This window comes from Sparus aurata, chromosome 18 (assembly GCF_900880675.1).
Source record: "Sparus aurata chromosome 18, fSpaAur1.1, whole genome shotgun sequence".
NCBI lineage: Eukaryota > Metazoa > Chordata > Actinopteri > Spariformes > Sparidae > Sparus > Sparus aurata.
The window spans coordinates 24,174,907-24,189,690 of NC_044204.1; the positions used below are offsets into that span (position 1 = coordinate 24,174,907).

Consider the following 14,784-nt stretch of genomic DNA (forward strand, 5'->3'; position numbering starts at 1 on the left):
GAGTTCATGTCGAGTGCAGGTGGTGGCCCCGAGCCATAGGAGCACTGTGAAGGTTTTGATAGCAGTGACAGCAGACTTTCTTTTTTTTTTTTTTTTTTACTGCTGTATGTGCCTATGTGTGTTTGTATGTGTGTGTGTGTGAGTGGGAGTAGACTGGCTGGATTACTGAGGAAGAGAAAATATCGTTAACTCTTACAGTCTGGCACAGATTTGATCTTTCCCATGCTGTCCCAGCAGGACAAACACTGTTGTGTACCACTGTTCATACAGCCAAGAGCGCTTCACATCTGCCAGAGTCGAGGCCTGGATCTTGAATTTCTTGCTACCACATAAATCTCGGGTGTATGCATAAAGATTCCTGAGGAAATTGTAAAGTTTGAACGTAAGAAATGTAACATTCCCGAGCTTTTTACGCTCAGCTTTTTTTTATAATGTGTGCAAAAAAAAAATGACAGTCTTAACTAATTTAAAATACGTACATTTAAAAACTGATCACTTTCTTTTTGCTGATCTCATTCGTCAGGGAGTGGAAAGTAAAAACTGACAATCTTCTAAGTTATTTCAGTAAATGGGGTTGAGACTAACCTTTCATGTATAGGTTAGATTTTTTTTCCTTTTTATTTTTTGCCAGTGTAAATCCAGTCATGGTCAAGTGGAGATGACTTGTGCTGAGAGCATCTATTTCTCATGTGTTCACACTCTTCTTACCTCGTCAACATAAAACTTTATCCCATCAAGAAAACATGCAAAATCAAAACCCACGTCTGTCTCTTTCTCTGTCGTCTTCTCCGTCATATCTACAAGCCTTTTGCCCTAAATTCTCTCTTCCTACGTACAATCATTTACATACACGTCATCATTACAATCACTTCATTCATCCTCAGAGGACATCCATCTGCTTCAAGTCTGTCACACATCCAAGGGATCGAAACATTTTTATGCCTTTTGGTAGTGGAGTGGGGTGTTGACAGGTCTTGTCTATCTGGTCTTGGTGGCTTTCGATATTCACCTGTCGGAATCCCATGACAGCAATTCGACACCTTTCTCTGTCCTGGATGGCTCCTGTAAGCTTGGCGTCCAGTCCTGGAGCTCTGACTGTGCTGATGGATGTTTTTACAGAAGGAGACAGAGCATGAAAGAAAACTGAGTCCGTTAACAGAGTCTTTCTCCTCTGGGTTATTCTGCATCCTGTCTGTAGAGCTCTTTGTCGAGTAATCCATCTAGCCCAGAAATCACAGACACTGAGGGGCCAGTGAAGCTGCTTGGACTCAGCAGCGTTCAAAGGTCAATGTTCAACCAGTGACACATTCCTCCTCATGAAATAGATAAGTCTTCTTGTTATTTATTTATTTATTTTTTAATCATCAGACATACTGGATGATCGCTCCTCTTTCCTTCAACTGCGGTGGTGTTTGTTAACATATATGTACATCATTGGTTACCATGGCTGGTACGGATTACGTGTTGTTGTGGCGGTAGTGTGTGAGTGGCGTCCAGGCGTCAGCTGGGGGTGGGAGGGGAGGGAGTGGGGTGCTGTGGTCACCGGTGACGGTCATTGCTGAGGGAGTTCTGACGGCTGTTTCTTGGTTTTCAGAGTGTCTATGAGAGACTGGACACCGCGCTTCACGCTGGTGGTCACCCGGCGGGTCACCGAGTCCGGAGAGGGCGCGGAGGAGGAGGAGCCGGCGCGTTGGGAGGGCGGCCGTGCCACCAGACACTTCTGATACCGCAGCTGAGGAAGAAGAGCACAGGGTTAGATGGGTTGTTGTCACCTGGGTTTTGGGTTAACATACATCATTTGATTCAGGAGAACCTTCAGTTTCTGTCAGTTATAAAATCCCAATTTTACATTTGGTTTGTCTGAAAATGGATGAATTTAAAGTAATTTAAAAAAAAGAAAAAAAGCCAGTCAAAATTTGCTGATTGTTTTTAAGGTGTACTTGGATGTCTTTTCCATTATAATATTATCCAAGGCATTTGAATGAAAAACAGGTTTGATCCTATATTTGATTTATGCAGATATTTCTGATAAAGTTCAGGGAGTAAAAATAAAGGTTAAAAAACCATAACAGGATACTGAGGCAAAAGTGAATTGAATAAGTAAAATATATTATACACTGAACATGAGCAAAAAAGTCACTTGGCTTTTACCCACCGCCTAGCCTTTTGGAGCGTTAATTAGAATATGCACGCTGCATGTTGACAGGAATATTATTGGAATGTTAGTTTTCATTAGCTATGTAAACAGTTTAGTAGGACTATTGTCTTTTTTTGGAAAAGGGGATAAACTGAGTGCATGTTAACAGTCATTGTGTCATTCTACATTTCAGTTTCTGTCTACATTTAACAACCAAACCAGCTATTTACGCTTACAGCCTCTATGCTAAGCCAGGCTAACCAGCGATAGCAGTATCGATCTTCTCGTCTATGTAATTACAAGAAAGCAAAAAGCATTTTTTCCTAAAATGTTGTCATATATTTTGATATTCCTTTAAATACAATGCCATATTTAGAAATAATGACCAATAGTCTCATCTGATGGCAAAATAATGAAATATTCGTACCACACATGCTGCCTGCACAGCCTCAGACACACTGCCTGCGTTGGGCTCACACCAGAACACATGGCACTGGAAATGCTGGTTCCCCGTGTCCATGATGAAGGCGAATGAGTGGATATCCCGTCCGACGCCCATGAAGGACAGGAAGCGGACGCGACACTCCACCAGCACCTCCTCTTCCTCTTCCTGCACAGACAGCCGAGAGGAGACGCAGACTTTAGACTCTATTAAATCATCCTTTCTCTAATCGACATTCACATCTTTTATTTATGTCAACCTCCTCGGGACGCAAACAGGAAGTCCCTTGCCTTTTCTTTGATGACAGCCAGAGTGGTGTCGGCGATACTCAGTATGACAGGAGTCCAGTCCTCTTTGCCTGTGGAGGACAGGAGGGTATCTATGGCCCCATTTATGATGTCCATACCTGCTGACAAATCACACGAGATACTGAGCAGTGTGACAGAGTTTATTACAGGATGCAGGAGGTGTGATTATGTGCGTACGGGTTTACCTATGGGGCGAGACACAGATGTCATACCCAGATACAGAACGTGAAACTTCTGCACCAGCTCAGTCTTTGGCATGGGAAACTCTGCAGAGAGAAAACACACACACACACACACACACACACACACACACACACACACACACACACATTAAAACACACGCACGGCTCACCCGCAGGGAATTTATATCACACAACAACATCTAACACAAAGTTCCAAAAGAGAAGTCCACACATGATAATTGGCTTAAACTAGAGAAATAAACAAACATTGGTGAATATTTTAATAATTTAGAGGGCTGTTGACATGATTAGGGCATGATAAATATATTCACACATGAACGTGCAGGATTTCAGAGTTTTTTTCTGCACGAGGAGCCCAGCTGTGCCTGTTTACACAACGTCCTGCAGGCGGAGGAGATCGCCATGCAGAGAGAAACGAGAAGGATCAAAGACGCGGTCTCACCTGCATTTCAATCAGCCGCACACCTTCACATCGTGTTACCCTCGGGTCCTCGCTATTAACACGTCGCGCAATAAGCTACACGAGCCTGAGATGATTTCTGACAAGGCGGAATGCCACACACTAAAAAGCGGTGAAATGTTTATCCACGCAATTGAAAGACCCTTAAATGTGCCAGAAGACAAAACTGACAAATATTCAACAGAATCCAGCTCAAAATGCTGACATGAATGATTAATTATTAAATATCTGCAGCGCTGTTTGTCAACATGGATTTCAAAACTGAGTAGACAATTGCAATAAAAAATGTAAAAATTGGAGACTGTGAAATTTAAATGTTCATTATTGATTCATGAGACATCCAGTTCAATTTGTCACTGATGGCATTTATATGTGAACCTAACGACAGCTGACTGTATGTAAGAGTTTAAGGTGCCGGCCGTGTGCAGCATTATCCCTCGGGTCCTTTGCCTCCTTGCCTGATATCAGACCGAAATGTCAACTCATTAAACTGTTTCCATCTTCAGTAAGCTCGGTGGAGTGGGCGGATTGGAAGGTCTGAACCCTGTAGGCAATTTGTTTCCCTAATTACTTGTCATCTCTCTACTGTCGACTCACTCATAAAAACGACAAATGCCCAAATACTCTGGATAAAGTGTTTTGGATACGGGCAGGTCAGATGCTAAAATGTATCACACAGGTAAATGACAAGTTGAACGTTCTGACACCACCGCGTACACAGCTTAGGACTGGACATTAAAGGCTGCATTGGTCCATCCATCCATTTATGGGGTCGCGGGGGTTTTTGCTGGAGCCAGTCCCAGCTGTCTCTGAGCGAGAGCAGGGTACACCCTGGACAAGTCGTCAGCTGATTGCAGGGCCCTCACTGATGGCAGAGGCTGCCATGCAAGGTGCCAACCGCACATCAGGAATTTGGGGTTCAGTATCTTGCTCAAGGACACTTGGACATGCAGCTCAGCTCAGCCCGGAGCTGGGATTTTAAACCAGTAACCTTCCGATCACTAGCCGACCTGCTCTACCCGCTGAGCTACAGCCGCCCTGCTGCATTGGTCACCACTGGTAATAGGAATGCAAGGTGTGGTTTCTATTTTCAGCAGATTCCAATAAGTATCTGCTTCTCTGTAGTTTATGCACACCTGAGGTCAAGAGGGCTCAGATGCAGTGAGCTAAAACTGCTCATTTATCATTCATAAGGTTAAATATGATTTGTTGTGTTAAAACTCGTCTTCCTCTGAAATTGGAAAATACGTCCACATCATATATTTCACATATTTGAATGAGTCGATGTCCTGACATTCCACCAGCACCTCCTCTTCCTCTTCCTGCACAGACAGCCAAGAGGAGACTCAGACTTTAGACTCTATTAAATCATCCTTTCTCTAATCGACATTCACATCTTTTATTTATGTCAACCTCTTCGGGACGCAAACAGGAAGTCCCTTGCCTTTTCTTTGATGACAGCCATCATATTTGGCTCTCTACGCTGTGTGGTTCTACACAGGTGCAGCATTTTGACATCCTGAGGGTGACAACTGCTTGCTGCACTTCTTCTCTGTGTTTATTGACGGATTGGGAACCAACTCCACCACCCACTGTATCAGAGCGTGTAAATGCTGCGATTGTTAAGTCAATGAAAGCAATTTGGCTCCATATAATTGGTTCCGTTCATTAGCTATAATTTCACCTCGCAATATCTAACTTGCATTTCGACTCACTGCAGTAAGAACTATTTGGTTCCCTGTGCCCTCGGTTGGGATTTGTGTTTGCTCGACACGCGCGCTGTCCTTTGTCTCGTAGTGTTGCTTCTCGGTGCTGCTTTTAATAACCTGTTATGGATTCAGACATGAGTCACGCTAATTTTGAACTGCCTGTGGGAGGAATGAACATCCAAGAGTCCGCTCTTGATTAGAGTTTTGTTTTCGCTGACTTACTTCTCCAAATTTCGTCTCTCGTCTCATCTCTCAACTTTGTGTTTTGAATCTGTTCAACTCAAATTGCAACGCTTAGCTCAAAACACAGATTTGATTTGCTGAGTGGCATCACGTGAGGGATTTAAAATGCATGCAGGTCTGTGAGCTTCCTGGTCCACTAGTCTCTCCAAGGCTAAATAAACTGCATTGAAATTTGCACTTCCCGTGAAAATGTAATCAATTTCAATAATATATCAGCTACAGGTCCACGTCCGGACAGGTTAGTCTGGGCCCAGTCTCGGACAGTGGTCTGCCTATTAGTGATCTCAGGGGGATGGAGAGGGATGGCAGGTTAACAAAGGCGATGCAGTTTGGTCATTTTGCTAACAAGGGGGGCGGCATCTCCCTGCGTACCCTCTAAAATCGCCTGTTGCCCACCTTTTGTCATATAAAAAATATGGACAGCAAACAGAGCACTTCAAAATTAATCAATTTTGTAATGTTTGATGCATTCATGATATTGCATATTAACATATTGCTCTCCAAGTGATATCTGCAATCAGACAACACTGCACCACTCTTGAGTCTGTGTTGTGCTCGGCAATCTGAACATTTTTAGACTTTCCAACCCCTTCATGTCTTTTGTTATACTATCACGAAGGCACACTGTCGCTGTGAGATGAAAGCACAGAAAAGATCTGAATCATTTAAAAGATGCCTGAATCATTTACACAGTGCAAGCGTCGTGACTCAACAACAGGCTGAAGAGCAGCAGTGTTTTGATGCCTTCTCCTGGATGAAAGTCTCAAACCTTTTGTGACCTCTGACTGCATCCATCACACGGGTGTGGTTGGGTGTAGTCAGAACTGTGCTCTATTGCACCTGTGATGATATCACAGTGGCCTGGAGTACACCGTCACATCACTCCATTAAGGTGGTGGGGCGTGTTAGGTTAAACTTTGAATAGAGATAAGCCAGCACACATGTGACATCTTCCTCATTTTGGGGTTTTGCCCATGTTGCACAACTCACATCTTAATTACTGAATACCAGAGATTTAACCATTCATCATGAACTCATCTCCCTGTGATCGGTATGGACTGAGGGAGGGGAATCAATCAGGGATAATGGCTTTTGCCTGGATTCACCTCATCAGTGTTACTCTGAGTCGGTAATATCCCTCAGTCATGATGTACTGCTAAAGCCCAGAAAACAGTGGCCACAGGAATGATGAACAGTGAGAGCCTCTCATGCGCGAGTTCCCGGCCAAATCTGATGACGACAGCGGGGGCCATTATCCTGGTGATGGAGCTCATCCCAAATCATTTGGCGCTAATCTCCTCCTAAAATGTGTCCCAACACGGGATTGCACACTCCCTGCTACCCTGAAGAGATCTAATCCAGACGAGAACAGGAACTGCTTCACCTCTAGTGATAACAGATTGGTACATCTACTTCAAGGGCATCTCCTCTCGCTGGATACCAACTGGTTTTCAGTTAAAAGACCATGAGCTCAACAAGTAATGGCTTTAAAAGATGCAAGGGATGTTTCACCAATAACTTCTTTGATCCTGGGGTTGGGATGTGTGCCACGGAGCACCAGGCCTTGCCTCAAAGAACCACTAATTGGGTTTTAATGAGGTCGAGTGCCTCTGTAAGTGAGGAGCCGATATAGTTCTTTTATATTCTGATGCCTGAGCTCCTTTCCCCCCACGCTCAGCAGATACACACACCAGCTGAAGTTACAGCAGAGGATGAATCGCGCTGGTGCTTTTTCTCTTTCTTCCTATAATTACTTGGGACTGAGAGGAACAAGCAGTGGGACTTAGCGAAATGGGAAACGGTGAATAGAATTAGCGCTGGGAGGATAAAGCTCAGCGATTGTGGTGTGCGGAGCTGTTCCGGAGTCAGCAATATCTGTGTGTAATGGAACCAAACACTGCTATCTTTTCTATTAACAAATGTTCAGAGTAGCTCCTGAGGCGATAAGGTCATTTTTTAAAAAACATATACACAGTTTCAGAAGAGGAACGCTGTAATAAGAGACAAGAAATCACAGCAGGGGAGATAGCACATGGCTGACAAATCCAATTCTCTCACGAGGGAACTACAAAAGAACAAGACTCAAAGAAAAAAGATGTGTGTGTTGTGTGTGTGTGTGTGTGTGTGTGTGTGTGTGTGTGTGTGGGTACCTTGTAGGGGTACATCGGAGCCAGTCTGGGAGGAGCTGCCAGCTGCAGCCTTGGCACTTTTCCTTTCAGCCATAATCTAGACGAGGGGAGAAGGAAATATGGAAAGAGGGGAGGATGAATGGCACAGAAAGAAAGAGAAGACAGGAGGGATGACAGAGAAGGAGAGAAGGGGTAAGCAACCAGAATTGGTTGATGAGGAGACGAGGTAAGTTATGGTTAAGAGCAAAACACAGCAGGAGTCTTTTAGGTTCAGATTGTCTCACAAATTTATATCAGATGTTTAATTTTTGAAACACATTTACAACATAAATTAGGAGGATAAGGCCGGTGATATTCTATATTTTAGTTATTGGAAATGAATCCAATGAGAATTATGTCTAGTATGTTTCATTGCACATCGATCTTCAGGGTCACAAATATCCACGTTAGTGTAATCCAATTTAATACAACAGCACTGCCATAAGTTCTTCCTTTAACATATTAGGTAAATATGCTAATGTGAATAACGTTCAGTTTTGATATTTAGAGAGGTATTAATCTAATTATATGTTCATGATTGAGGTGGCAGTTTGCAGTGGTGTTGTAGCGCTGAGATAGTTCTCGGTCTCAAATCCACTTTTGAAAGTCTTGTTTCATCTTGTCTCGAATCTATCTCATCTTTACTCGCTCTTGTCTCTTCGGTCTTTGATACATTTTGTTTTTAATGATGGTTGCTATTGGGAGGCAAGAGTCAACCAGAGAACCTGATGCATGAGTGTTGAACAAAGATGGTAACATTGATTTCAGCTCCTTGTTTTTTATTTGTTTGCACATAGAATACTGTATCTGGCAATGAAAGAGGTGAAGAAAGAGGAATCGTCATTTGTGTTCTGTGAGTGCTGCCTATGCTCAGGTGGCTGTATGAGGTCACTTTGACGACTGCCTATAATTTGAGTGTTTCACATTAAACACAAGTGTGTCAGGATGTGAGGGAGTCACGGCCTTATCTTTGACTCGACACACTCCTTTTTTGGTCATGACTTGGTCTCGGTATAGGTGGTCTTGAGTAGAACATAGGGTTGCAGTGGTGTTGAAGTCGAGTGCATTAAAGTGAGAGGTGGTGTTTTTAAAATATTTTGTTGCTTTATTAGATTTCTAACATTCTCAACAGAAAGGCTTGGATTTGTTACGTACTGAGGACTACGTTTGCAGTGGATTTGGTGTAGTATTTGTATTCATAGTGCATTTATATACAGCAATAGAGCTTTATGGCACAGAAGAATAAGCTGTATGAGGAGTTGCCTGCACAGGTTCCTGCTAGAAGAATTTATTATTACTTTCATTTTTTTCTGCTGAGAATAAGAAAAATATGGAATATTACCAGTTTCATCGTGCAAAAGCTTGTCTTTGAAATGATTGATTGATTGATTGTTTGAGTCTCCAAAGAAGCTGTCTCATTTCTTTTTTTTTTTCTTCCTTCCTTCATGCTGCAGTGTACACACTCTGTAAAGAGTCTTGAATATTCTGCATGGCCTCTGCACTGAGCTGCTGCACCCATGCTGCTACAGATACTTGATTAATTGTAGGTGTCATTAATCAAAGTGTATGGTGAGTCTGCAGCTCTGCTCACAGGGGAACATGCAAGAAAAACGTTGGTGCGCGCACACACACACACACACACACACACACACACACACTGAAAGGAACCCCGCTCAGCGCAGCTGCAAGACTCGGGTCACCAAGTTTCTCCGCTGCAGTAAAGAGAAAACTACCACTATGTTTAAAATAGGTGGTGTGAAGAGCCATGGTCGCACTCTCTCTCTCTCTCTCTCTCTCTCACACACACACACACACACACACGCACATACACACACACGCACATACACACACACACACACACACACACATAGACAGATATATAGTCCTCCTTCAGTTTGGGGGAGGCGATAAGAAGACATTAACGGAAAAAAACCTTCCACTCTAAATGGGTGGAGAAGATCCGTCGTTCCAGGTAGATTCATCCTTTACAAGGTCACTGCTGGACAGAGCACAGTTTCTCTTTGTGGACAGAAGGCTGTGTGTGTGTGTGTGTGTGTGTGTGTGTGTGTGTGTGTGTGTGTGTGTGTGTCTATTACTGTTACACTGCAGTACACATTGGCTAGCAGGAAAACATTCATTGTCAACTTCCATTGTGATCTAATGACTGACCCTGACCAGTGCACTTCTCACACTTGTGTTAGGAACCTATCTGTGAGTGAAGGGAAGCCAGTAGGCCGGAAAAGACTTCACACTGAAGTATTCTAATGAGCTCAGGTGCTGTTCTGACTGAAGTCTGTTATTTACCACCACCAAGGCGTTTGTGTTTTCGCGTTCACGTGTTTGTTGGTTGGTTAGTTTGTGGGCAGAATGACACAAAAAACACTGAAGAGCTTTTTCACTATACTTGAATAGAGGATAGACCCCCGTTAACTTTTAACATTGCAAGATAGGGTATTTTTGTTCATTTCATGCATCATGCAGGGATCATGATCAATAAATTCAGGTGTATATTTAGGTGGCTGATATATACAGCATGAGTGAGTAAAATTTGATGCTTGAATTTAAGCTTGAAATAATGGCTAAGGGGTTTAGAATGTGTCTGTTGTACTACTGCAGAGCAACTTTTTCACTGACCTTGTGACAGATAAGAAGGACACATGTCACCATAGCAACTCAAACTACGCCGAAAACCAGAAATGTGGAACTTGTTTTAAAAAGTCCTCAGCAATAACTTTCTGAATAGGACACATTGTGATTTCTGGAGCTGCACATGCACAGTGCACAGCACTGATCAGACAGCTGGATTTACTTGGGGCAACATGGCTCGAATGGTGATGCGGAAGCCACTGACATTATAGCGGTGGCTACTCTTATTATGCTATCTTTTACTTCAGTCTCTCTTTCAAACTCACAGCCAACTGAACAGTGTTCAACGCTGCTTGAACAGAGCCAAAAGTTAGAACAAACCAACGTCCTGAACTTCAACACAAGTAATAGCTTCACGTCTGACAAAGGGGGGTGAAATTAGCGATTGTACTCGTTCGCATTAGAGACAACAACCAGATGTTGGTGTTTTTTTAAACTTAGTTTTTATTTAAGTTTCATTCAAAATCATGTACAGAAACATATTCACCATATCTGCTGTTTCATACATAAGGTAACAGTTATGGTACAGCAAAAGAGACGAAGACTATGATGACAAAGAAAAATGTAAAATAAAATAGAATAAAGCAAGATGAAATAAAAGAAATGGAATCATATCAGTATACCCATAGCAGGGCTCCACCTTTTAGTGAATATATGTTTTTGAAGTCTCAGGGAATATGTTATTTGTTCCATTTGATATATCCCCTTTATTCTTTCAGTCCACATACTGTGTGTTGGAGGGTCAGGCTTCAACCACCTTGCTGTAATGCATTTAATTGCTGTTGCTAGTAGTATCTGTAAGAGATATTTTTTGGCTCTTCCTTCCATATCTCTTGGTAATAGACCTAGTAGGGCCACCATTGGGTCCATTGTAATATTTCCACCAAATACTTTATTAAGTGTTTCAAACACTTCCTTCCAGAATGCTTCCAATTGTGGGCATAGCCAGAGTATGTGGGTCTGATTGCCCATGTGTGGACCACAGTTTCTCCAGCATTTATTTGAGTGTGTAGTGCTAAATTTTGCTGTAATTTCAGGTGTCCGAAAAAACCTCATGACTACCTTCCATTTAAATTCTCTCCATACATTTGAATTAGTAACCAAATGTACTTCAGTACATATTTCCTCTCACATATCATGTGATATGTTAGAATTAATTTCCATTTCCCATCTCTCCTTAACCTGTGCAGTATTATTCAAATTCATGCTCAGGAATATTTGGTAACAATAGCTTATTAATTTCTTATCCCATTTTTTTGTTTGTACTTTAATCAGTAACTCTTCAATTAGCGTTGGTTTATCAACTTTGTCCCAGTCCTTGTGTTTTAATAAGAAATAACTGTAAGTATCTGAAGAAATCTGTGCTTGGTAGCTTAAATTCCTCCGACAGCTGTGTAAATGATTTAAAATTGCCAGCGTTGTGGAGTTGATGTAAATTGGTGAGTCCATACTTGAACCATTTTTTGAACCCTGTATCTAATTTAGAGGGCACAAAATCATTCATGTATCCAATATTTGTAAGTGCTGAGATTGTTTTAGGCAGCCCAAATGTAGATTTTATTGTCTTCCAAATTTTAATGTGATTTTGGTCCAATCACCCATATTTATTTTACTTGGATGGACATCTAAAAATGGCAAGGCCTGTAAAGGTCTTTCACATAAACACTTTTCAATATTGAGCCAGCGTGTATATGATAAGTCCTGAATCCATATTATTAGCGGTTTTAGTTGCGCAGCCCAAAAGTAGTATCTCAGATTAGGTAGTTTGAGCCCTCCCTTTGCTTTAGATAACTGTAACACTTTTAGTCTGATTCTTGGTCGCTTTCTCTGCCAGATAAATATTGAAATTAGTTTGTCCAGTGTGTCAAATGTAGTTTTGTGGATGTCAATAGGTAACATTTGGAACAAATATAGTAATTTAGGCAGCACAGTCATGCGGACACTCTCAATGCAGCCCAGCAGGGATAGGGGCAGTATAGACCATCGGTCGAAGTCCTTACTAATGTTATGAATTAGACTTTTATAATTGAAATCATATAGTTTTTCTAGAGAAGGTGGTATATGAATGCCTAAATATTTGATGCCATCTACTGGCCATTTAAACCCACTCTGCAATTTAGTTATATCTGAGATGTTGCCACCTATATCCATGGCCATTGTTTTGTCCACGTTTAATTTGTAGCCCGAGAAGTATCCATAAGTGAAAATGATGTCCTTTAAATGTGGTATTGTTGTTGCAGGTTTTGTAAGATACAGCAATACGTCATCAGCATACATTGAGATTTTATGCTGTTCTCCGTTTATCGTAATCCCCCTTGTTGGTGGGTTTTTTGACTAGTTTGAAAGGGAGTTTGAGATTCACAAACAGAGTGGGGATTACATCGTTGGAAGCAAACAGAATCGGAAATGCTGGAAACTCTCTGGGTCAAAAGTCACAATTTCAATTTCCAAGACCTTTCATGCCTCGCCTTTGAGATGCTGGATAGGAGCCTTTGGGACCTGATCAGAGAGAGAAAAATGTTCAAATGTTCCCTGTCACACAACAGCTGCTCTCCACATCAGAAGCCCTGAGGTGTATTGGCATCTCCCAAGAGGCCTCAGACCTTGGAGTATTATACTTGTCATACACAAGGACAGCCCTTCAGTGTAAACTTAATCAACTTTGGTTTGTCCAGTGTCCAAAGTGAAGGTTTGTGCTCCAGATGTGGCCTTTTGCCTCCCAAAATTTAAAGCTATTGATTTGTGAGGACTGAGATGTATCATGGCATTCTTGTGAATAGGCGTCAATCATTTCCCTTGAAGCTCCGTTTATCACTGGTGTACACCCGCTGGGTCAGACAGGGGACAACCTGCTGAGTGTTATGAAGAACACCTGGCAATATTTCAGCAGGAAACAGAGCTGCATCAGTCCAGAGTGCAGGTAAGTCGCCAGATGAATACAATACAACAACTGGTGTAGAGCCATTTTCATCGAGGGACATGGCCGGAAATCTGGATGATGCAATCCAAAGATAGTAAATGCGCCTCATGACGGCATTTCTGAGTCTACTAGAAGGGCGACTTCAACTTAAAGCTAAGATGAGTCACTCATAGTAAGCCTTAAGGTTTGTCACAATGACTCACCAGACCAGCTTTTGTGCAGATGCTGCTTTACATTTATGACCGTCTGTCCCACCCAGGGCATGTGAGCGCAGAGCGGGTTTTAATCCAAAGGCCAGAGCGATGGTTCCGTTTTGCTCCAGTTCCGTTCCGATACCGCTCTCCACGAGTCTAGGGAATGCACAAGTCCAGACTCACGTGTGCCTTCAAGGGTTAGCCTACATCAGAGGTCATTCGTTGAGAGATGGAGTTTGTAAAACATTTCGAAAAGCAAGCAGACAGGTCATATAGGTGCAACATCAGGAATTGCTCCCTCTTTTAAATTTGAGCGAGCGTGGAGCGATTTCACCGGAGCTGAATGAAATTTAAGGTGAGTGGAGAGGGGTCTTTGAGCGGAGCTGTCTGGTTTAACGATGAGCGATGAAGCGAAGGAGCGAACACCCACGTAAGCGGGGAGCGGAGATTCTCGCCGCTCAGCTCCGCTCACATGCTCTGGTCCCACCGACTGCTTACATGACTGAGAAGAACCTGTCACCTACAGGGAAGCTGACGAAGAGTCAGGAGGTCAAGGGGCTTCAGCTGCCACTTATTCATATAAAAGAGAGACACGCACTGCTTTGAATTTTAGCTGCTGCTGTGCTACAAAGCTTCAGTTCACAGTGGTTCACAGGACGTAGATTCTGATACTGCTCGTGTAACAGAGACATCACCAGAGCTGCGTGTTGTGTGCTGTGACAGGGCTTCAGCTGTCAGTGAATTACATGATGGAGTCTCAAGAACTGCTACTTCTAGTGATGAACATGTGTGACACATCACCAGAGCTACCTTTGATCCCAGAGCTTCATCGGACTCTGTAGGGAGAATCCGTTGATCTGAGGATCAGCAAATTCGTTTGGTTTGAATACTCGCAAGGTCATGTTTGAAGCAAGACATCTCAGACACTTGCTTTTGTGGAGGAGCAACAACCACTGACAGATTGGTGTCAAATTGTTTCTGGTGTTATGGTGCTCAGTGCATGCAAAACTAGTAGGAAGTTATTAAATATGAATTACTGAAACATTAGTTACTCTTTTTGTGGACCCCTCACATAAAGCGAGTCAGTACTGAGCAGTTACTAAGTCGTCCCTCTGTACATGATGATTTATGACAGTGAGCTACTGAGTTTACACTTGTTCAGCTCTTTAATAACATACATACACATTGATTCATGTTCACATCCAGGTCATATTCTGTCACACTACTGATGCTTAGTCTTGTCCCAGTCTGTTCTCCACTAATATAGTCCCCAATTTACAGTTATTCAAGGATCAATTACAAACGATTCAGTAATTATCAGGTCGTTCCTGATTAATTTCTCACTTGTTCCTTA

General features: G+C 42.5%; 1 protein-coding gene across 5 annotated transcripts in view; it reads right to left on the reverse strand.

The window, feature by feature from the left end:
- Positions 1-62: 62 nt before the first annotated feature.
- apbb2a (amyloid beta (A4) precursor protein-binding, family B, member 2a) overlaps positions 63-14,784 on the reverse strand; it is a 50,416-nt gene continuing 35,694 nt past the window's right edge. For 3 of the 5 annotated variants that reach the window (XM_030396310.1, XM_030396307.1, XM_030396308.1), the window contains 5 exons: positions 7,653-7,728; positions 3,073-3,153; positions 2,870-2,988; positions 2,565-2,747; positions 81-1,732 (listed from right to left, as the gene is read on the reverse strand). In XM_030396310.1, coding sequence (XP_030252170.1) covers positions 1,553-1,732; positions 2,565-2,747; positions 2,870-2,988; positions 3,073-3,153; positions 7,653-7,728 — 639 coding nt within the window. In that variant the 3' untranslated portion in view covers positions 81-1,552. Of the gene's footprint in view, positions 1,733-2,564; positions 2,748-2,869; positions 2,989-3,072; positions 3,154-7,652; positions 7,729-14,784 lie in introns of all 5 variants that reach the window. The other 2 variants (XM_030396311.1, XM_030396309.1) reach the window with 1 other exon arrangement.